Source organism: Convolutriloba macropyga, chromosome 3 (assembly GCF_964194025.1).
Source record: "Convolutriloba macropyga chromosome 3, txConMacr16.3, whole genome shotgun sequence".
Lineage (NCBI taxonomy): Eukaryota > Metazoa > Xenacoelomorpha > Acoela > Convolutidae > Convolutriloba > Convolutriloba macropyga.
In genome coordinates this window covers 24,809,137-24,834,095 of record NC_134470.1, presented here as the reverse complement: position 1 = coordinate 24,834,095, position 24,959 = coordinate 24,809,137, and the positions used below count along the sequence as shown (strand labels likewise).

At 34.7% G+C, this 24,959-nt stretch overlaps 1 protein-coding gene across 2 annotated transcripts in view; it reads left to right on the top strand.

Annotated features, from left to right (window-relative positions):
• The window catches only part of LOC142336091 (proto-oncogene tyrosine-protein kinase LCK-like), a 111,432-nt gene that overhangs the window by 20,344 nt on the left and 66,129 nt on the right, over window positions 1-24,959 (top strand). For both annotated transcript variants that reach the window (XM_075384616.1, XM_075384615.1), the window contains 4 exons: window positions 477-580; window positions 864-1,019; window positions 12,601-12,768; window positions 16,643-16,914. In XM_075384616.1, coding sequence (XP_075240731.1) covers window positions 477-580; window positions 864-1,019; window positions 12,601-12,768; window positions 16,643-16,914 — 700 coding nt within the window. The remainder of the gene's footprint in view (window positions 1-476; window positions 581-863; window positions 1,020-12,600; window positions 12,769-16,642; window positions 16,915-24,959) is intronic.

Below are 24,959 nucleotides of genomic sequence, written 5' to 3'. Positions count from 1 at the left end.
CTACCCAAAATGTTCTCAGTGATACGCCCCCTTTGAATTAAATTTGTTTTTTGGCGGCGGCCTTCACTTTTTCTAACTCATTTCTGTAATTGTTTCTATCGGTAGTCTACAGCACGCAAGTCTAATTCGTAGCTATTCGGGCCATCTACCAGATACGTTATTCACTTGAAATTTGGAACCAATTTATTTCTATGACCTCATTTCTACTTAACTGGTTATTAATTCTTCGTAAATGTTTGTTTTGGCCATTTGTTTTGGTGGCATTTGAATTCAGTAAAAATGCCCTGTCAATAGCTGAAATTCAATTAAGAATAAACTAATTGAAGATTAGGTTATGTTTGACTGTTCCATTGGTCATTTTTTGCTATTGAAGGTATTGTATATGGTTTCATCTATTAATATAAGGGTCCTTGTTTTGATGTGAAAGGTTTTATTGGCAAATAGTTATGCGTGACTAAATGGTCAATTTTTTTTAGCTGGTTCTTTGAAGACATGGATCGTGCAAAAGCGGTTGAGATTTTGCAACTATCCATGCATGGAAAGGGCAATTACATCATTCGCAACTCCTCGGGAAGATCAAGTTAGTCGCTTTTATGCATTTGGCGTGATCAATCTTTCATCTTTTAATTTTTTTGTATCATGGGGATTAATGTCATGTGAATTGATTGTAATTTCGCAAAATTTTTAGATTACTAAATTAGTCCTCAACTTTGAGACTCTGGTTAATTTTTGTTATAGCTTTTTGAGCTCGATTAGCAATTACACGAAACAAAATTCTTCTTTGAAAAATTCCTATCTATGAATTTGGATAATTCTATCATCTGCGCTTTTCTGTGAACGAACGAAGCGCTTTTGTGTTATAGATTGTTTCGCTCTGTCACTGAGATGCGTTGATGATAATCCGTACGAGAGAGGAGCTATAAAACACTATATTATCAACATCGACTCACAGGGCCAGTACTTTCTCAATGAGAAGAACAGATTCAAGTCAATGGACGATTTTCTGCGCCACTACGCAGGTTATTTATGTCAACAAGTTATTGCGTCAGGCGAGACAAAATGGTAATAAAGACTAACGAGAGAAGCACTCAAACTTCGACAGTAGGCATACATACATAGAGACCTGGTGCAAGTTCTCAAAAATCACTCTTCTCCGAAATGAAGTTGCCGGCAAAATCATTTTGTTTCAAGGAACTAATTTTGACTGGTAATCAAAATATTCCTGCATTCACACATAGTCTGGAGCTTTCTTAAAAAACTGAACATGTGATGGAACAATGAAAAATGACATGTTGAGAAAAATAATGGTAAGTAAAAATGAGTTATCGTTTGCCGTAAATGATTGAAAACCTGTATTACAGAATGTAGTCTCATAAGACTACAGAAAGCTGAATGTTTTTTTGAGCTTGTTTTCAATGAAATAAGATATTACTCAATAGCATCCATGACTGTGGCAAGATTTGAATAATCTCTTGTTTATGGAGAACGTTCATTGAGAACGTAGGATTTATTAAAGAAAGAAAGAATAAATTTGTCCAATGAATAATATACAAATTACTGCACAATATATTGAATTGGAAAGGACAGACAACGAGGCTATAGACGCCCACTTTTTAGTCTACCCCAGAATTGAGTACAAATACGACAACAATTAATATAATTTGAAAAGAAAAAAATATATACAAATTAACACTGTTTGAGAGATAGGCAATGTGACACACAAATTAAAAATCAAATACAAATCTTGCGAGTTCGTGATTGAAAACTAAAAATGAACACTTCAGCATATGGCAAAAATAGCAATTTCGCCTAACGTCTTCGCTTCAAAGTCTGCAGGAATAATTTCTAGGCTTTTCAATTTATTGTATAACTTTGTTGCACGAAATTTGATTGAACAGCGTTCTATCTTTCTTTTGCATAAAGGTTGTTTGAGTAACTTAATTGCCGATTCCCTAGTTTCTCTTTCTATGGTATAAGGTACTAACAAGTCATTACAAAATTTTTCACAATGAAGGCCACTGATTGCTTTCAGAGAAAACTTAATCAATTCATACATGTGCAGTTCATAAACAGTCAGTATGGAGTGCTTCCGGAATATTTCCTCACATGAATCGGTTCTTTTCTTGAAATAAATGAACTTTACATTTTTTTTCTGTAAAAGATAAATAGGCAAAGAAGCAAAGAGTAACTACAGCAGCCATAGACTACGACTCCATATTGAACAATAGGCCTAACGTTTGATTCGTAATTTTGTATCAACAGTTTCCCGGGAAAAAAAATGTCTCAGTTTTGCGATACCGCATTGCTTACATAACTTCTTTTTAACTTCTTCAATATGACTTCCAAATGAAAGCTTTGAATCAACAAGTATTTCTAAATACTTACAAACTGGTTCCTTTTTTATTTCCCTCGAGTTAAAACAGAAACTGTCTGACGCATATGCTGCTAAAGTGACACCCATCTGTACCGTTTTATCCAAATTGAGAACTAATTTGTTTGACTTGAGCCACTTGGTAATATTCTTTAATTCTTGCTCAACCTCATTTACCTGCATTCCTACAGCAATTAGATTTGTATCGTCTGCAAACAGAATAACATCAAGCTTTTTGCAAACTAAAGGTAAATTATTTATGTAGATGGTAAATAAAAGAGGGCCAAGAATAGATCCCTGCGGTACACCACATTTAAGTTCTTCCCAGCTAGACATAACTACGTTCAAATGAACACGCTGCACTCTATGCTCGAGGTATGATTCAAACCATTTTAATACCTTTACTCTGATACCGTAACATTCTAGCTTCTTAATCATCATTTTGTGAACAATTGTATCAAAAGCTTTCTTCAGATCCAAGAAAAACTAAAAACGTTTCCTCTTTTAGAGACAGATCTCAAGTTTTCCGTAAATTCAACAAGTGCATCAATTGTACTGCTTGTTGCGAAATCCGAATGGTCTTTGATAAAACAAAGAAAAACTTTCGAAGTAAGAGTAAACCCGATTAAACATAATTTTTTTCATAAACCTTGCTCCAAACAATAAGTAGTGAAATAGGCCTATAAATATTTTCATCTAACTTTGAACCAGATTTGTGCAAAGGAAAAACTTGCTTTTTTGAGCTCTTGCGGGAATTCTTCCCTGTTGAACAAAAGTTTTATTAAAAACGTAATGTGCTCAATAGTTACAGGCGCTGACATTTTTACCAAATGATTATTAACAAAATCCTCACCAGAGGATGGTTTATTATCCAAATTTGATATTACAACTTTAACTTCCTCCTTTGTTACTTTAAACAGAAACATCGATTGTTGACGTCTTGGAACTTCAGGTTCATTTTCAGCCCCGAGATGCTTGCTGATTTCAGACCCAACATTGGCAAAATAATTATTAAAGACTATTGCGTTATCTTGATCATTCGGCTGACTAGTACTGTTCGCCACAGTTTCCAGAACAGGGACCTTGGAACTGTTCATTACTTTACCGCTTAAATCATTTATTACTTTATAGACTGGTCTTTTATTACAGACGGAAGATTTAATTTTGTTTAAATAGAAGTCTTTTTTGGCTGCAGAGCACTGTTTTTCAAAGGTTAATCTTAATCTTTTGAACTTTTCCAGCCAGCTATTATCATCACAGCTATATTCCAGGTGCTGAATTATTTAGGCTGTTTGTTTCTCTCTACCCAGCTGCATTAAGGGAGCTAATCTGTCTAACATCCAAAAACACTACTAAAGGCATTGAACGCATTTGAAGGATTGGTACAAGTTGTAGATTTTTCTTTTCTTAATGCCAATTCTTTATCTAGTTCATCTAAATAGCGTTTAACTTTTTCTGGATCTTTTGCAAACTTAGTATCTCTAAAAAGTAACCAGTATTTATTTGTTTTTGTTCGAAATCTCCAACTGAGTTGAATCGGACAATGATCTGAGAAGCTTTGATGAAGCAGGACCTTGGTTTCACAATCAGGTACATTTCGATAAATGAAGTGATCTAAGCATGATGAAGTACTATGTGTTCCTCTGGTTGGTTCGTTTATTCCGAATACAAAACCATCTGAAGCTATTATTTTCATATAGTCGTTTACATAATGACTCTGCTCAAAAATGTTAAAATTGTGGTCACCGCAGATATAAAAGGTTTTGCATTGCTGCTCCATGAATCCAAAAAATCATCAAAAACCTTTAAGAAGTCGATTTTGGGCGAGCTAGGTTTATTGTATATGATCGCTACAAAGAACCGTAAACTATTAGCACTAATTTCTATAACAGCAGCTTCGTTGAGAGGATTTTTGTGTATTCTTATCAAATCATAATCACTTCAACTGTATCATAACACCACCACACTTCGCACTTCTGTTTGTTAGGGCATACTGATGATAGCCTGTAACAAGTAAACTATTGACGCTGTTCAACCAAGTTTCGCTTAAACACAAAACGTCAGGCATTTTTTCGAGTCCGTGAATTCACGTTTCTAGTTTACCGAAATGTTTCTTTAAAGATCTCACATTCAAATGAAGCACCTGTATGCAGGTGTATTTTTGGTTATCTTTATGCTGTTGAACTTGAATAGGAGTATAAGTTGTTTTAGGAACCAGCGTTGTCATTCCGAAATGGCCCGGAAACTTGTCCATTCTCTTGAAATGAATTAAACTTGTTCGAAAATTTTCGGAAGCATTCCAACACGTCTCTCCAGCCGTATTTAAGATCTATACCACCCTGGTAAAGGTTACTGATTTTATAGATTCAGCCATCTTGCCTCCATTCATAAAAAATTGTACCCTCTCTTGTCCAAGCTGAATTGACTCGTACATCACTTCTCATTATCCTCAGGAAATTAAGCCTTGCTTTCGTTTTATCTTCAAAAATAGGAACATCAGACTGGTTTTTAAGAACTCAATTTTTGCCATACGTCGAGAAAATTGGGCTATGACTGGTCTATTTTGTGTTCCAGTTGAAGCAGGAAGCCGGTGTGCAATTGAAATGCCGTTTTCTGTTACCGATACCTTTAGTCTTCTCGCTAAATCTATGACAGCCGCTGTTTGCTGGTAAGATTCCCTTTGTCCACTCTGATGGCTTTCCGGCATATCAAGAATTTTGATGTTTTCTCTTCTGATGTAGTTTTCGAGAACTTCGGATTCAGATAGCGCGATTAATTCAAGCTTTCTATTTTCAAAATCACTTCGCAGCTGCATCTCTTCTTTCATTTGCTTCAACTTGTCTTCGACAATCTCGTTTATAGTTGATCGAAGCTCCGATCGTATTTTTTGGACTATGTTTGGAATCAAACTTCCTACCGCTTTTTGCACCCCCGACTCAATTGCTTGGGTGATGAGGTATTGTAGAGAAGTTATAGAGGATTTCCTTCCATTTAACGATAAAAGAGGATTTTTATTAATATCTGCCAAGTGGTAGCGGCTTTACTGATTTCTACCAATATGCAGCTGGTTTTGTGTGCGGGACTTCATTAAATGTTGCGCTACAACTTTCATTAATTGCTCTCGAAAGAAAATTGAAGCAATTATTATAATAGTTTGTGTGCGTGTATGTGTGCGTGCGTGTGTGTGTGTGTGTGTGTGTGTGTGTGTGTGCGTGTGTGTGCGTGCGTGCGTGCGTGTGTGTGTTTGTGTGTGTGCGCGTGTGTGTGTCTGCGTGTGTGTGTGTGTCTGCATGTGTGTGTGCGTGTGTGTGTGTGTGTGCGTGTGTGTGTGTGCGTGTGTGTGTGTGTGTCTGCGTGCGTGTGTGTGTCTGCGTGTGTGTGTGTGTGTGTGTGTGTGTGTGTGTGTGTGTGTGCGCGCGTGTGTGTGTGTGTGTCTGCGCGTGTGTGTGTGTGTCTGCGTGTGTGTCTGTGTGTGTATGCGTGTGTGTGTGCGCGCGCGTGTGTGCGTCTGTGTGTGTGTGTCTGCGCGTGTGTGTGTGTGTGTGTGTGTGTGTGTGTGTGTGTGTGCGTGTGTGTGTGTGTGTGTGTGTGTGTGTGTGTGTGTGTCTTAAGGAAAATGTTCTAGCACCGTTTATTAGGTGTTTTTTGAGAATTCCGGGATTATTTTGATTTCACTTCTTGAGTGACTTTTTCACGCTCACTTTTTGATTTTTCGAGTGAGTTGATTGCGCGCATTCTGAAATTAAGTCTTGCTAAAATGAAACTGATTTTAAGCAATGACCGTACATGGCCCGTGTAGCGTAGAGTTTAATGTCCTCGACTCTTATTCGACAGGTCCACAGAAATTAGGTTTAAAAGAAATAGTTTTGCCTTTAAATTTAATATACGCGGAGCAGGTTTTTATGCTGCCAATTATTCATTTTCTTTATGTACAGTAAAAGGAATTTAACAGCAATAATCTGAAGGCCCTCGGGGTCTCTTCCGCTTGTGTGTCCAGCTTAATGGCTTTGTTTTTCTCACCTCAGAAGCATGTGCCATATTTTTTTACAATCATTGGCGCGTGTTCTCTAATGGTGTTATGGCATGTAATGCACGTGCATCATGTAATGACACGTGCTCTGTAACTGGTGGATGGATAACGTACTGGGTGGGCCGAAACGGATAAGATCAGCGCCTGGAGCCTCTGGTTTTTTAATAGCCGCGAAGCGATAGCGGCGATTATTGGGGACATCGTGTTTTTTTTTTACAATTCATAGAATTTGAATTGTATTGGGGCGCTGGTTTTTTTAAGATCTGTTCACACATTTTTATGATTTTTCAATTCAAATTGGAGTAGTGATTTTGGTCACGCCGTAACATGAAGTGGAGGAAAAAAGCGAGTGGTATTGCGGCGTGAAATTTTTCGCTTTGTTAACATGCGGCAATTTCACTTTGATTTTCACTGTTTTTTCGATTTGTTGGATGGGATGTTTTTTCTAAATGGTTTTCCCAATCCATACGTACATTCCAGGCCTAGTTTTTTGTTTGAACCCAATTTCCATTTCTTGCTAGTGGGATTTTTGTTCACATACGGCATTTTGACATTGATTTTCAGTTTTTAATTTTTGATCTAATTTTCAGGAGGAATTTGAACCTCTTTATCAGAGTTGGCAATTATTGTTTCACGATTTGTTTCCAGAAGCGGTGGATGAACTGCTGTACTTTTCTAATTTTCTAAGTAGTGCCAAACGTTTATGCCCTAATTCTTGAGTATTAGAGTTTTGAGTTTTTGATTTCCAATATTAATTTTGAAAAAGCTCCATTAAGGCTTTTTCCTTATAGAGCGTATATGTCACATAAAAATGACTCCGAATCTAACCAAAAAGTTTAGTGGTCTATTAAGGACTGGTGTTAAATCTGTTTATCTCATTTCTTTAGTTGTTTCAATTCATGGAATGCCACAAGCTTCTATCGCGCCTATTTTCTGGCAATCTGCGGGCTATGCTTTTTAATAGCTGCCGGCAGCCTCTCATCGGCTATTATTTAGGCACTCTTTTTTAACACAACTTCGAAGAATTTGAATTCTATTTGGGCGCTGTCTTTTTTACGACTCAAAGAGGAGTATTGGTGGAGCGTCTTTTTTATTTTTGATCGGTAATTTTCTTGGAGTATATTTGAAACCGGAAATGAAATAGGTGAAAATGAAGTGTTTAGGTCAAATTGCTGAAGAGCCGAGAGAAGAGTGGTTTTTGTTCAAGTCGATTATTTGGGAGAGACCGAGAAAAGGAGGTGTGAAAAATTTTCACTCAGCGAGCGGAAATGTTTGATCGTGTGCAGCTTTATGAAAGCATATTTTATAGCTTTTACTCTAGTAAATTTCTCAGTCTTTTTCAGTAAAAGTTGTTTCGTTCAATTATCTAATTTGGAAAAATTGCGTTTGGTAGTTTTGCCATCTGAAGCGACTTTACACTATTGGTGTCATTTTAAGGTTATTTTTACCATTTTGCCTTGTTTTAAGTTTTTTCAGCAATTGTTCTATTCTTCAAATTTTTATAGCTCTTGGATATTATCTGGTTAAAATCATTTCCTCTAGCACTTTAGGTCATTTATCAATTGGATTAGCTTTAACTTTGGGTTGTTTCTGTTGAAGAAACTGTTGAAGTAAATTTGAACAAATTTTTACCAGTTGTCTGTTTTTAATATTTTTTTGCTTTTTTGTCCAGTTTTGTGGTTTTCAATGTCATTTTTTAATTAAATTTTTTATAAGACGAATTCTGTAGGTGTTGTTACACTGAATTTACAACTGTACTTTTGGAGTCGCAAATTGATGTAATTTTTATCAGATGCTTTTTGTGCTTTTTGTTTCGTCATTTTGTTTTCTCATATAAGTTTTCCTGTTATTTTTTTTAAAAAGATAATGTTATTAAGAGAAAGTGCTTCAGGTCAGTGAGGATCGTATGGTGTTTACTCCGAGTCGTTTCTTGTATTCTTCCGACTAGGATCTTTTATTCACATTTTCATGATATTTGAAGGCAAAATGGAGTGATAATTTTTGTCACGTTGAAACATAAGTAGAGCTCGAAAGCCAGTGGTTTTGTGGCGTAAAATTTTTCCACTCTTGATTCAAAACAGAGTGAAAATTGGTATTTGAAAAAAATCAGTTTTCTCGCTAGTAGTTTTTTTTGTTCACATGCAACAATTTCACTTTGATTTTCACCGTTTTTAATTTGTTTGATCGGATTTGCTTCTAAATGGTTTTCACAGTCCGTTAAAAGTCCATTCTAGGTCTAGATTTTTGTTTAGGCCTTGAAAATTCTTTGAATTGTAGGTGAGGACTTTTCCTTTTGTTTTTTTAAAATTCGCTTTACCTTTTGATCATGTTTTTCGTTTTACATAAGTCACGATTTTACCTTTAACTCCTGACTTACCTCACTCACTGCTTCAACTGAATGGATTTTAATTTCTTTAACTCGCTGAATTCCGTAATGTAGCGAATATCGTCATAGTCAAAAGGGCGAAATCAAAAGAAACCGGACAATCATATAAAGCCCAGTCATTAAGTCATTGTGCATTAGGTTATCAAAGTTCATTGAAGTGATTGCTACCTGGCATCAGTAATATTAATAGCCGCCGTCAGCCTCTCAAACGCCTATCATTTAGGGACTCTCCTTTTTTTTTAATTCGCTTCCTTTTGATCATGTTTTTCGTTTTACATAAGTCACGACTTTCACGTTTGACTTCTGACTTACCTCACTAACTGTTTCAACTGAATGGTTTTTAAATCCAATCACTCAATGAATTACGCGAGATAGTGAATACAGCCGAGGTCAAAAGAGCAAAATCAAAAGAGACGGGATAAACCGATAAAGCCCGGTCATTAACTCCTTGAGAATTAGGTTATCAAAGTCCATTAGAGTGTTTGCTAGCTGACATTGGTGTTAAGCTTATTAGCTTTCTGTTTTGAAGCTGAATTAAGTATAGTTTTAGAATCCAACCGAAACCACGTCGAATTATAACACTTTTTGACACTGAAAAAATAGATAAAAATTTATCTCTTAATTTTCTTTTTCTGTTTCAATCCCAATGAGCGTCTAGCGGGTCAACGGCGGCTCTTTTCGGGCAATTTGCCGGCTATGTTCACAAAAGCTTCTTTTCATGTGTTTTTAATTGCGACCGGTTTGATGTTTTCATTAAATTTTCGGGTTTTGTGTGAATTATTTTGCTCTGCCAATTACATACTTTCAGCCCCTGAACTCCATTAGCTCCAATCTACTACAATATTTGAAAGTGCGCTGCAATTGTGCCCCCCCCCCCAGCTTAGTGGGTGCATATTGTTTGCAACCCCCAGACACACGGGCCATATTTTAGTATAATGGTTCATGTAATAGCACGTGCTCTGTTACTGGGGGAGCATAACGTAGTACTGGGGGCACAAACAGAAAAGATCCTTGTTTTAATGTTTTCAATATGAATTATCGTCATTATAGTGTATTATAATCAGCTCTTGATAAAGACTGCAACTGAAATTACAGCTCTCACTGTGCATTCACCTCACGCTCCCCCTAACTTTCTAGAAGCAGGCTACAATCGAAACGTCCTTTCCTGTTGTGCATGATTGTTGGATTTTAATTGAGATTTGATTAAAAGATAAACTTAAATAAAAAAATTCAATAGCGAAAAAATGTTAGGGTAGGAAATTGTTCTCGTTTAGCTTCTGTTATGTGTTAGTCATGTATTAGAATATTTATGATAATTTTCAGTTTTACAATTTGTTTAGTTAGAACTGAACCTAGAGTCTTTTTCTCAAGGGAAATTAAAACAAAACGATTGAAGGTGTTCGAAAACATAAATTAGGTAGGAGGGAACAAAAACTAATTTTTAAGGATAATATTTAAGATTTGAATTTTCTTATTAGTTATTTTTCTCTTGTATATTCAACAAATTTGAGGATTTGTTCCAATAGATTTGACTAGTTTGAGCCTGCAATTTTTTCTACAGAAATTCATTTAGATTTTTTTTTGGGTATCGTTCTGAAAGATCTTCGCTCGAGTTTTGAGATTTTGTATATTCTCTTGCTTTCCATTTTATTTTTTTTTTGTTTCTCGAAAAGCAATAAAGTTGTTGAGTTGTTTGTTTTACAGTTTAATTGAGCATTTTTTGAATTGTTTGCCTATTCATAATGTTCTACTTCATTCATTTTCGTAAAGTAAGGAATTTTTCCATCTAACAAAGTTTGATGTGCAGGTCATTTTTTTAGTGATTTATCGTCTATATTAGTGATTTTTAGTTCTCTGATAATATTTACCCTGATTATATTTTGCTCTAGAAGGAAGTTTGAAGTAATTATTGTAGCGTGTTGGTCTTTTTTGATGCAAAATTTTGACTTTTAGGGTGACTTTTTTGCCCTTGACTTTTTGGTTTAGCGTGTTCTTTAGCTCTCTGATTCACGAGTGCAGCTGCTGAACTCAAGTGTCGCAAGTTCTCTCCTCAAATTCAAATGAAAAGTACTCCAAATTTGGTGTAATTTTGTTGGATTTAAATTTTGGTATTGTTGGTATATTAGCAACTTTAGACGTCATTTGAAGCCCTCCTAAGTGAATCCCCATTTGAAGCCCCACCCCGATTATAGCCCAACCCCCCACTAGTCATTCGAGAGCAGTTTGTCCGACGTCAGTCGTTCGTTTTTGTTTCTAGTTGTGTACTTCGTTCACACAAGTGGAAATGTTTGTATGCTATAAAAAACGGAACTTTGCTTTAGAAGAATACGTCATATATATGGTTTTGCACTATTTCAATAATTGGTTCTAAAAGCAGGGAAACAAGAAACACGTAATTTAATGAGGTCTATGAATTGTGATTTGTGCATTATCCTGCTGTAGTTTTTTCTACTTAGATCGCATTTTTAACTTGTGTTCTCGAATTAAAGTAGCTTCCTATTTCATTTCTTGTTTCCACAAAACATATTTTAATACATGTAAAAAGTGCCTTAAGGTGTAGGATATCGCCCATTAAGCGACGATTATACTAATTGGTATATACTATTAGAAGTAAATCCATTATAGTAAATTACAGTGTAATACATCATATTTGTTATTAATGGCCGCCGTCGGCCTCTCCAATGGCTTTTATTTAGGCGCTCTACTTTTTTACATTTCAAAGAATTTGAATTGTGTTGGAGCACTGTTTTTTTACTTAAGATCTGTTCACACATTTTCATGATTTTTGAAGTCAAATTGGAGTAGTGATTTTGGTCACTCCGAAACAGGAAATGTAGCGAAAAAGCGAGTGGTTTCGCGGCGTGAAATTTTTTCGCTCTAATTTTTAACTAGAGTGAGAAAACGGTGTTTGAAAAATTCAAAAATTCGCTTTTTCGCTAGTGGTTTTTTGCTCACGTGCGGCAATTTCACTTTGATTTTTACTGTTTTTTTGTTCGGATTTTTTCTAAATGGTTTTCACAATACATTCATAGTTCATTCTAGGCGTAGTTTTTTGCACAAAATTTCCATTTCTCACTAGTGGTATTATTCACTTGCGGCATTGTGACGATGATTTTCTGGTTTTTTATCTGATTTTTTTTAAAAATGATTTTCTCAATTCACTCATAGTCCGGGTCTAGTTTTTTGATTAGTCAATGAAAATTCTTTGAATTGTATGTCTTGATTTGTCCTGCTATGTTTTTTTAATTAGCTTTACCTTTTGATCACGTTTTTTGTTTTACGTAAGTCACGGCTTTCACGTTTGAGTTCTGGACTTATCTCAATCACTGTTTCAACTTAATGGTTTTTAAATCCATTCAATCAATGAATTACCTAAGATAGTGAATACAGTCAAGGTCAAAAGAGCAAAATCAAAAGAAACTGAATAAACCGATAAAGCCCGGTCATTAAGTCATTGAGATTTAGGTTATGAAAGTTCATTAGAGTGTTTGCTAGCTGACATTGGTATTAAGCTTATTTTAGAAGCTGAATTAAGTATAGTTTTAGAATCCAACTGAAACTGCACGCCGAATTAGAACACTTTTGACACTGAAAAAAATAGATAAAAGTTTATCTCGTTTTTTTTTGTTTCAATCCCGATGTGCATCAAGCGCGTCAACGGCGGCTATTTTCCGGCTATGTTTATTCTTACAATGCCTCTGCTGTAAAATTCCGCAAATTAGTGCAATAGTATTATAATCCATTTGGTAGGAATGATGGCTCGTAATGTATAGATTACTAAAATTTGTCTCCAAGAGCGATGTTGTTCTGTAGATCATTCTGGAGGAATGGAAGTGTCTTTGAGAGCACCTTGTGCAAAAGAAAAGCCTTTGATTCCTAATAGAATCAAACGGGACATGGCTGGATTGTCTCAGATCTCTCCAGAGCTCCTACAATGGGTTGAGAAATTGGGGAAAGGCAACTTTGGAGAAGTTTGGAAATGTAAGTGGATTTCCCAAATGGCGTTATTAGTTGCTCTCGAACGAGTTTAAAGCAATCATTGTAAACATGTGTGTTTTTATAGCTGCGAAGCTGTAAGCTGAGCGTAGCTATATTGCGGTGCTCTTGGTTTTTTTACAATTGAAAGAATTTGTATTGTATTGGGGCGCTGTCTTTTTTACGACTCGAAGAGGAGTATTGGTTTTCTCTCGGTCTTTTTTTTACAGGAAGTAGATTTTTTCACGCGGCATTTTGACCTAAAAGCAAAAGTGAGAAAAGCTGTCTTGGTGAACAGATTTTCGCGAAGCGAGAGAAGTTTTTTTGATCATGCGCTTCGTTTAGTGAATGACTTTTTGACTTTGAAAAGTAGTTTTTGACTGAATGGCACGTATAGATAACCGTTTTCAGCCGTTTTTTGGACTAAGTGGCCCAATTTTTTTTGCTTGTAATTGGTTTCTTATAGAAATAAAGTTTATTCGATACTATATTGAAATGTCAACCTCTGAAAATGCAGAGCCTGAAAATGCGTTTCAAGTTGAAAATTGGCACATATTTCCTGATTTTTTAGTTAATTCTCGGCTTTTTTTCTATTAATTTCTTCATTTTTGGATCTTTTAACCGTCTTTTTGTCAAAAATCAGTTAATATGGCAACTTCTCTTTGATAATTCATATACTCAACGCCTCTACCTCGATGTAATTTTGTTTTATAAAATTTACATATGCTAATCCGATTTTCGTAGTTTTTTGCCTGTTTTTTTCAGTTTTTTGTTTGTATTTTGCTTTTAATTACTAGAAATAGTATTTTGGGGAACATGAGGGACTTTAATTTAGTTTCAATAAAAATTCAATCATTTTTTGGCGTTAGTTTTTTGAAAAACAGTTAAAACTTTTTCATAAATGCAGTCTTAAAAGTTTTTTGACAATTTTTTTGCAAAATGTTTCAATTTTTCGTATTTATGAATTCTGCTTTTTCCTATTTTTTGTTCTCTTCAGGAGAATAGATCTTTGTATCGGATGATTAGTTATCTTTTATATGTCTTGAATGCTGAACAATGAAATGTATTCGTTTTTCTTGAATTTTTTTATTGATTTTTAACTTCAAAAATCAGGAATGAGTTTTTGTTACGGTGTTCCTTACATTTTGCCCGGTATTCTTCACATTATAGTTAGTATCATTCTATATTTGTCCTGGCACCTACATTTATTTTCGGTATATTGATTTTTTCAATTGTTAATAATGAATGATTTCAGCTTTTTATTAGATTTTCGTCATTTCTTTGGTTTGCATTTGATTTCATTCAACATAAGGCAGTACTGAGAGTTTGATAGCAAGCCTCTGCCACAATTTCCACTTAGGACTATTTACTGAAATTTTCTTCCGGCCCTAGTATTAATTTAAACGATTTTTGCCTTTGAATATTCTTCTGCTGCTTATGTCTTTTCTATGATCAATTTAATTTTTGAATTAGTATGCAATCATATTGTCTAGCATATGTTCAACAACGAACAAGTGTCTGTTGTTTTTTCTTAATTGCATTGATTAGAAGTGTAATTATAGGTGTTTTCTGATTCTTAACTTTGAGCTTTCTGTTTTGAAAATATTTAACTTAGTTTCTAAGATTATTATCTGCCGTTTGCTTTCGCGATCTTTTTCAGATTAGAATCATAAATTTTTTGAGGGCAATTGATAACCTTGTCAATTTTTTAAGTCTATCAGATTTTTGACCTCTTTAATTATTTCGGTTTTTTAACGTTACCAAACGTTTTCAATGATGTAAAATTTTGCTGCATTTTGTTTCTCTTTGTGACAGTGGTTTAAGTTTCACCAATTTTCAGAGCAGACCTGGAAAGGTAGTGAGTTAATGGTTTAATACAAAAGGTAATGGCTTCCGCTGCAATTACGGTTTTGTTAGTGACGTTTTGAAGCTTCGAGTCGCTTCCGGAATTCTTCCGGCTATGTTTTTTTAAGATCTGTTCACACATTTTTATGATTTTTGAAGTCAAATTGGAGTAGTGATTTTGGTCACGCCGAAACAGGAAATGGAGCGGAAAAGCAAGTGGTTTTGCGGTGTGGATTTTTCTCTCTCTAATTTTAAAGTAGAGTGATAAAACGGTGTTTGAACAAAAATTCGGTTTCTCGCTAGTGGTTTTTGTTCACATGCGGCAATTTCACTCTGATTTACTGTTTTTTTTCGATTTTTTGCATCGGATTTTTTCTAAGTGGTTTTCTCAATCCATTCACAGCTCATTCTAGACCTAGTTTTTTGTTTGAATTATTTTTTCATTTCTGGCTAGTGGTTTCTATGCGGCATTTTGACATTGATTTTGTTATTTTCTAATTTTATCTGATTTTTTTAAAACGGTTTTCTTAATTCACTTATAGTCCATTCTAGGTCTAGTTTTTCTGTTTACCTAATGAAAATTCTTTGAATTGTACGTCAGGACTTGTCCTGCTATGTTTTTTTGTATCGTCGTCTGACGCTCTTTTTTCGTTTTACATTTGTTCACACCTCAAAGTTGAAAAGTCAAACTGTCTGAATGACTTCTTCCTCTCACTAACTGCTTCTGCGCTTCTGACGTCATTTCTCTCGCTCTCTTTAGCAAACGTTTTTTTTGCGTGATTAGACTTTGATCATAAGTGACTTACCTCACTCAATAAAAATGACTTTTGCTCTTAAAAATTTAAGTTTATTTTGAAAAGGTCAAAGGAACTTATGTGTAATAAGGGCCCCTAATGAAAAGGCTTCTGCGCAATAAATTTTAACAATCTTTATAAATTTATCGTTTAATTTTTTTACATAGCTTTTTGAGCGGCGTCGATAAGTTTTTCAACTTATATCTGTTTGTTTCTATCTCTATATTACGGCACGCAAGTCTATTCTTTCGCAGCTATTCCAGCAATCTTCCGGCTATGTTTTATAGCTGCGAAGCTGTAAGCTGAGCGTAGCTATATTGCGGTGCTCTTGGTTTTTTTGTTTCGTCGTCTGACGCTCTTTATTCGTTTTACATTTTTCCACACCTCAAAGCTGAAAATTCCTACTTTCTGAATGACTTCTTCCCCGCACCAACTGCTTTTGCGCGCTTGACGTCATTTCTCTCTCTCTCTCGCTCTCTCTAGCAAAAGTTTTTTTGCGTGCTTAGATTTTGATCATAAGTGACTTACCTCACTCAATAAAAATGACTTTTGCACTTTAAAATTTAAGATTATTTTGAATTAGTGTAAGGTCAAAGGAACTTATGTGTAATAAGGGTCCCTAATGAAATGGCTTCTGTGCAATGAATTTTAACAAGCTTCATAAATTTATCGTTTAATTTTTTTACATAGCTTTTTGAGCGGCGTCCATAACTTTTTCAACTTATATCTATCTGTTTCTATCTCTATAATACGGCACGCAAGTCTATTCTTTCGCAGCTATTCCGGCAATCTGCGGGCTATGTTAATGCAAATTTTTGCTAGGCCGTTTTAACGTTGCCGGACTTTTACGCCCTTGACTTTTTGCGTTTTTCGTGATCTAATATTCTTCTCTTTCGCAATTTTAGGCAGCTGAACTCAAGTGACGGCAGTTTACTACTAAAAGTCAAGTGAAAAGTGCTACGAAACTGTTCTCTTTTTTTAAACTTCGAATCTCAATAGTGGTATATAATAACCTCTAGTGACGTCATTTTGAGCCCCTTCATGAAGTTCTTAGTCCCCCTGCTGATTAGATTAGTTATGGAAAGCAAAGGAGCTAATAGAGGTTGAAAACTTTGAAAACTCGAAAGGTTAATAAGGTTTGCTGAAATAATCTAAAGCTTCAACTTCGTAGCTATTGGTCGAGGATACCACAGCTGTCAATAATGAATTAGAATTGTTGATACTCTTCTGCGTGCCTGCAGGTAAAATGAAGTGTCGAGATGTCGCAGTCAAAACCCTGACATCAGAGAACGCTGTGAGCAGACAGGAGTTTTTGCGTGAGGCGGAGAATATGAATAAATACAGACATCCTAATTTGGTCGAGTTTGTGTGCGTGTCATACAACGAGAGGGACAACAAGCTCTATCTAGTTTCTGAATTAATGAATGGCGGAGATCTACACGCCTATTTGAGCAAACGAAGGAGGAATAACGTGCGATTCCATATCAACTACATGCTCAAAATAGCTCTACAGGTATTTTTGCTGCTCAGGTTGTCACATCACATTAAATTTAAATGATTTAAATTGTTGATGAGATTTAAATTTCAAGATGAGCTTTGGAAAAATTATGGCATAGCAAGTTTGATGTAACCCGAGATATTTTTTTCAAAGTTCATAAAGGTGCATTCCAATTCATAATTCTTTTTGTCTGTTTAATAGACGCACAGCGATAGCTGGGGCTATTATTGGCCTTCTCTTGGTTTTTTTAATTTCGTCGTCGCGATTTTTGTTACGACCATATGACGTCACAACCACTTCAAATCTGCTTTTTGTTCATTCGTGCATGCAATTTCAACTGAAGTGTGTACGTGACGTCATTTTTCGCTCTTAGTGGAACGATTTTTTTGTTCACTTGCGTGATTAAATTTTTGGTCACACTTGACTTACGTCAATCACAAAAATGGCTTCCTCACTTTGAAATTGACTTTTGGTTACTTTAATTCGAAGAGATAAGGTCAAATGGGTGCGTGTCACTCTAAATGAAGGTTATTAGAGAGCAGCTAATAGAGGAAGCAAAAACTTATACAGATTTTTAATCAAAATATAACATATCAGCTTTCAATGAAAAGAAATGAAGGTTATTAGAGAGCAGCTAATAGAGGCAGCAAAAACTTATACAGATTTTAAATCAAAATATAACATATCAGCTTTCAATGAAAAGAAATGAAGGTTATTAGAGAGCAGCTAATAGAGGCAGCAAAAACTTATACAGATTTTAAATCAAAATATAACATATCAGCCTTCAATGAAAAGACGAATTTTTTGTCTCTTTTTTTACTGTTTTTTGAGACTACAGATCTACGAAGCTACTGCGGTTATCTTCTGGCAGTCTGCCTGCTATGTTTTTTTGTTGTTCCAGTTCATAGATTTGTGACATCATAGTAGTTGTGACATTAACAGTACTTGTTTTTTGAATTTCTAAGTTCTTTCGTATTTTTTTGTGGTCTGGTCACCAAGTCTCATCGATGATAGCTCCCCTCAGTGTTCAGTGTTCCCAAAATGATAGTGATTGTTCCATGTTTTTTGGAGTTTTTTCAGTCTGTCGCTTTTTGAGTTCATTTGGGCCTCAAGATGGGTTACTGTATGGTTTCTAGAGACAAGGGGATGGTGCTGAAATTAAAAACTGTAATTTTTGCCTGTTTTGTCCTTAAAAGCCAATGAAATTTTTTAGAGCTTGAAGATGGTTTCAAAGATATTTTCTAGAGACAAAGAACTAGTTTTTAAGAGATTTTATTTTTACAATTCTTTCAGTCTTTGCATTAACTTTTAAAATTATCATAGTTTTAAATAGCCGCCGTCAGCATCTCAGTGGCTATTATTTAGGTGCTCTCTTTTTTAGTAGGCTTTGCCTTTTATCACGTCGTTTTACATAAGTCACGATTTTCATCTTTGACTGACTTACTTCAATCACTGTTTCAACTGTATGGATTTTAAGTTCTTTCACGCAATTAATGACGCAATGTGGTGAATCAAAATCAAAAGTGACGGGATAAACTGATAAAGCCGTGTCATTAAGTCATTGAGAATTATGTTATCAAATTTCATTTGAGAGTTTGCTAGCTGCCATTGGTATTAAGCTTAGTTTATTAAGCTTTCAGTTTAGAAGCCGAATTATGGATAGTTTTAGTCCATCTGAGATTGCACGCCAAAATAGAACACTTTTTGAGTGAAAAAAGAAGAAAAAAGTCGCACAATATATCTCCTTTGTTTTGGATCATTCCCGATGTGCATCAAGCGCGTCATTCAATCTTAATCGCGATTATGGGAATACACGCCTAAAGATATTAATCTTTAGGCACCAATGAAATTTTTTGGAGCTTGACGATGGATTATTGATTGTTTTTTGTGACAATGAATAGGTTTTTATACTCATAGGTTTCTAATTATTGGAAGCCTTTCAATAAAGTTTGGATCTTTGTTTCAATTTTTGGAAAATTTTAGCTTTTCAGTTTTTCAATCTGTAGGAGCCAAGAAGTCTTTTTTAAAAAATTGCAGCTGTTATTGTCTCTAATTTAGTGGTAAAGTTCTTGATTTTGTGGACATTTATGTCGAGAACTTGAGCAGTTTTATTTATATTTCGCTGATTTTTTCAAATTGAAGCTTTGTCTTGTATCTGTTTGCACTATTTTGTGCAGCAAGGTTGCTGCTAGCATGCAAGCTAAATTGCTATACAGTTTTTTAGCAAGAAATAATTGCTTTTGGGAACATAAGTTTAAAGAATTATACAAATGTGCGATGATTTTTGTTCTGGTTATGCGAACTTAAACAACCAAAATGATTGATTTTTCTTTTTTTTGTTCTTTCAAAGTCTTAGTCGTTTTTTGAGTTCTTGATATTTATGGTTCAATGGATCATTTAGGGCCTGAAAATGGGTTACTGGATAGTTTCTAGATGCATATGAATGTTTCTGAAATTAGTTTTTTTGCATTTTTGTATGTTGTCAAAGATAATTCTAGAGATCAAGAACTGGTTTTGAAGCTTTGCTGTTACAAATTTTGCGTATTTTCAATAACGTTTGATGTTTTTATCAAGTTTTTTGAAATTTGTATAGTTTTATAGTTTTTTAATCTTTAGGGACCAATAAAACTTATGTGCTGGACGATGGATTACCGAATATTGTTAGTGACAATGAATAGGTTTTTTTGCTCATAGGTTCCTAATTATTGGAAAGCTTTCAATAAAGTTTGGACATTTGTTTCAATTTTTGGAATATTTTAAATTTCAGTATTTCAATCTGTAGGAGCAAGAATATCTTAAAAAGATTTTGCATGTTATTTTCTCTAATTTAGTGGTATAGTTCTTGGTTTTGTAGACATTAACGTCCTTAACTTGAGCAGTTTTATTTAATTTTCGCTGATTTTTTTAAATTGAAGTTTTGTCATTCTTGTATCTGTTTACCTTTTTAGTGCAGCAAGATTGCTGCTAGCATGCAAGCTAAATTGCTATACAGTTTTTTAGCAAGAAATAATTGCTTTTGGGGACATAAGTTCAAAAAATTATACAAATTTGCGATGATTTTCGTTCTTGTTTTCGAAGTTTTGACACTTTCAAAAATACTCTGTGGAAGTAGTCATTAGTTTGAGCTTGGTGCTGTGTCTAAGCTTGAAATTTAACATTACAGTTTCTGTGATGGAAATTTTGCGGTTATAAGCTCTAGTTGATCTTGAAATTCAACATCTAGGCTTTGAATACGCCGATCTTAGAAGTTTTTACACTTTGAATGCTGTTATTTCTATTTCTCTGATTTTGAGAAGCTAATTTAATTTTTTCTGGCATTGTTCAATGGGTCTGCTGGTCAGGTACACTAGTTATCTGTGTTTTTTTAGTTATTTTGAAAAATTTAAGCTTTTCAGTTTTTCAATCTGTAGGAGCCAAGAATTTTTTTTAAAAAAATGGCATTTGTTATTTTTTCTAATTCAGTGGTATAGTTCTTAATTTTGTGGACATTAACGTCGAGAACTTGAGCAGTTTTATTTAATTCTCGTTGATTTTTTCAACTTGAAGTTTTGTCATTCTTTTTCTCTTTACCTTTTTCGTGCAGCAAGGTTGCTGCTAGTTTGCTAGCTAAGTGCTATACAAATTTTTAGCCCAAAATAATTTCTTTTGGGGACATAAATTTAATGAATTATACAAATTGGCGATGCTTTTTGTTCTTGTTTTCGAAGTTTTGACACTTTCAAAAATACTCTGAGCGGAAGTGGTCATTTTTTTGAGCTTGGTGCTGTGTCTCTGCATGAAATTTAACTTTACGGTTTCTCTTATGAAAATTTTGTCGCTAGAAGCTCTAGCTGATCATGATATTCAACATCTTGGCTTCGAATACGCAGATCTTAGAAGTTTTTTTTCTTTTTGAATGCTATTATTTCTGTTTCTCTGAATTTGAGAAACTGCTTTTATGTTTTCTGGCATTGTTCAATGGGTCTGCTGGTCAGGTACAGTAGTTTTCAGTGTTTTTTCAGTTATTTGGATTGTATTTCAGGTCTTTTCATTCTATGTTTTTCAACTTCGTCTAACAAAAATATAGTTACGCTTTCCCTTTGTTCACGGCTTGTTTAAACATTTATTCAAGATCTTTATGCTGATAGGTTCCCAAATATTGGAGATTTTTCATTAAGATTTTGAACTTTGTTTAATTTTTTAGAAAATTTTACAGGTTTTTTGACTGGTCAGGCTTTGACATTGCATTAAATTGTTGATGAAAGTTTAATTTCAAGGTGGCCTCCAAAAAAGTTATGGCATAGCAAGTTTGTTGTAGCGGAGCTTGCATAAATGATGGCAGTAGTTTTTGAAATGGAGTTAAGATTTCCCGACGCATTTATTTGACGCATTTTTTAATTGGTCGCATTTTAATTGTTTTTGGTCATGTTGATTCTTTCGTACTACTGTTTTTCTGGCCAAAAATTGTCCCGATTTTTTTTCTTTGAGAAACAAGTTAAGCTGGTCAAGCTGGACGGCATTTAGATGCTGATCAGTTGGCTAAGAGCCTTGTTAGTCTGTAATGTCTGAGTATACGGTTCACCAAAATTTCTGAATGAAAAGACATTCATGCTGTGCAAAGCAGATCTAAGTTTTTGCATAGTTAACTCTGTATGGTTAAAATTTGCGGTTTTAAAGGCAATTGTCTATGATTTGGTTACCCCGCCCCATTATTATGCCCCCTCACCGGTTAAGGTCGGTTCCCTAAGCTTGAGCTATCGACTATCAGAGGCAGTCGTTTGAAAATAGTTCGTCCGACGTTAGTCGGTTATTTTTGTATAATAGCCGGCTATTATAGCGCTCCTGTCTTTACAATCGAAAGAGTTTGTATTGAATTGTTGCTGTTTTTTAGGATGGTTGCACACTTTTTTTGATGACCCTGATTGTTCAAAAAGGGATAACAGGTAGCGCCCAGAGATATCCATTTTTATCAAGGTCATTGAAAATTTTTTTAGTTTTATAGTTTTTTAATCTTTTCTGACCAATGAAACTGTTATGTGCTTGACGAGGGATTACCAAATATTGTTAGTGGCAATGAATAGGTTTTTATACTCAAAATTTCTTAATTTTTGGAAACCTTTCAATAAAGTTTTGAACGTTGTTTCATTTTTTGGAAAATGTTAGCTTTTCAATTTTTCAATGTGTAGGAGCCAAGAAGTTTTTCTTTAAAAAATGGCATCTGTTATTTTTTCTAATTTAGTGGTATAGTTCTTGGCTTTGTAGACATTAACGTCGAGAACTTGAGCAATTTTATTTAATTTTCGCTGATTTTTTCAAATTGAAGTTTTGTCATTCTTGTAACTGTTTACCTTTTTTGTGCAGCAAGATTGCTGCTAGCTTGCAAGCTAAATGCTATACAGTTTTTTTAGCAAGAAATAATTGCTTTTTGGGGACATAAGTTTAAAGAATTATACAAATTTTTGATGATTTTTGTTCTTGTTTTCGAAGTTTTGACACTTTCAAAAATACTCTGTGGAAGTAGTCATTAGTTTGAGCTTGGTGCTGTGTCTAAGCTTGAAATTTAACATTACAGTTTCTGTGATGGAAATTTTGCGGTTATAAGCTCTAGTTGATCTTGAAATTCAACATCTAGGCTTTGAATACGCCGATCTTAGAAGTTTTTACACTTTGAATGCTGTTATTTCTATTTCTCTGATTTTGAGAAGCTAATTTAATTTTTTCTGGCATTGTTCAATGGGTCTGCTGGTCAGGTACAGTAGTTATCTGTGTTTTTTTTAGTTATTTTGAAAAATTTAAGCTTTTCAGTTTTTCAATCTGTAGGAGCCAAGAATTTTTTTAAAAAAAATGGCATTTGTTATTTTTTCTAATTCAGTGGTATAGTTCTTAATTTTGTGGACATTAACGTCGAGAACTTGAGCAGTTTTATTTAATTCTCGTTGATTTTTTCAACTTGAAGTTTTGTCATTCTTTTTCTCTTTACCTTTTTCGTGCAGCAAGGTTGCTGCTAGTTTGCTAGCTAAGTGCTATACAAATTTTTAGCCCAAAATAATTTCTTTTGGGGACATAAATTTAATGAATTATACAAATTGGCGATGCTTTTTGTTCTTGTTTTCGAAGTTTTGACACTTTCAAAAATACTCTGAGCGGAAGTGGTCATTTTTTTGAGCTTGGTGCTGTGTCTCTGCATGAAATTTAACTTTACGGTTTCTCTTATGAAAATTTTGTCGCTAGAAGCTCTAGCTGATCATGATATTCAACATCTTGGCTTCGAATACGCAGATCTTAGAAGTTTTTTTTCTTTTTGAATGCTATTATTTCTGTTTCTCTGAATTTGAGAAACTACTTTTATGTTTTCTGGCATTGTTCAATGGGTCTGCTGGTCAGGTACAGTAGTTTTCAGTGTTTTTTCAGTTATTTGGATTGTATTTCAGGTCTTTTCATTCTATGTTTTTCAACTTCGTCTAACAAAAATATAGTTACGCTTTCCCTTTGTTCACGGCTTGTTTAAACATTTATTCAAGATCTTTATGCTGATAGGTTCCCAAATATTGGAGATTTTTCATTAAGATTTTGAACTTTGTTTAATTTTTTAGAAAATTTTACAGGTTTTTTGGCTGGTCAGGCTTTGACATTGCATTAAATTGTTGATGAAAGTTTAATTTCAAGATGGCCTCCAAAAAAGTTATGGCATAGCAAGTTTGTTGTAGCGGAGCTTGCATAAATGATGGCAGTAGTTTTTGAAATGGAGTTAAGATTTCCCGACGCATTTATTTGACGCATTTTTTAATTGGTCGCATTTTAATTGTTTTTGGTCATGTTGATTCTTTCGTACTACTGTTTTTCTGACCAAAAATTGTCGCGATTTTTTTTCTTTGAGAAACAAGTTAAGCTGGTCAAGCTGGACGGCATTTAGATGCTGATCAGTTGGCTAAGAGCCTTGTTAGTCTGTAATGTCTGAGTATACGGTTCACCAAAATTTCTGAATGAAAAGACATTCATGCTGTGCAAAGCAGATCTAAGTTTTTGCATAGTTAACTCTGTATGGTTAAAATTTGCGGTTTTAAAGGCAATTGTCTATGATTTGGTTACCCCGCCCCATTATTATGCCCCCTCACCGGTTAAGGTCGGTTCCCTAAGCTTGAGCTATCGACTATCAGAGGCAGTCGTTTGAAAATAGTTCGTCCGACGTTAGTCGGTTATTTTTGTATAATAGCCGGCTATTATAGCGCTCCTGTCTTTACAATCGAAAGAGTTTGTATTGAATTGTTGCTGTCTTTTTCAAGATGTTTGCACACATTTTTTGTTGACCCTGACTGTTCAAAACCGGATAAAACGTAGCGCCCAGAGGATATTAAGTTTCATTAGAGGCCCGTAGCTGGCTTTAGTAGTCTTTCAATTACTCAAGAGTGCTGAATGTGCTTTCAAGGACGAATTGCAAGGATGAACGGTCAAAATTTGTAAATTTGGAGTTCAATTTGGTTCACTTTTTTCGTGTTGTAAGGGTGTTTGCATAATTGATAGATTTTTTTTTGAATTTGGAGTAGATTACCCGACGCATTTATTTGATGTATTTTTAAATTGCTCTCAAACGAAGTTTGTTGCTATTATTTTTGGTCATGATGATTCTTTCGTACTACTGTTTTTCTGAACAAAAATTTGTAAATTTTGAGTTCAATTTGGTTCACTTTTTTGGTTCACTTAAGAGAAACTGGTTAAGCTGATAAAGCTTGAGGGCTTTTAGATGCTGATCAGTTCGCTAAGAGCCTTGTTAGTCTGTAATCTCTGAGTATACGATTCACCAGAACTTCCGAATGAAACGACATTCATGCTGTGCAAAGCAGATCCTGAACATTTTTCCGCAGTTAACTCTGATGTGTGCTTAAAATTTTTGGTTTGAGAAGAAATTGTCTGTGATTTGGTTACCCCGCCCCATTTTCATGCCCCCTCACCGGTTAAGGTCGGTTCCCTAAGCTTGAGCTATCGACTATCAGAGGCAGTCGTTTGAAAATAGTTCGTCCGACGTTAGTCGGTTATTTTTGTATAATAGCCGGCTATTATAGCGCTCCTGTCTTTACAATCGA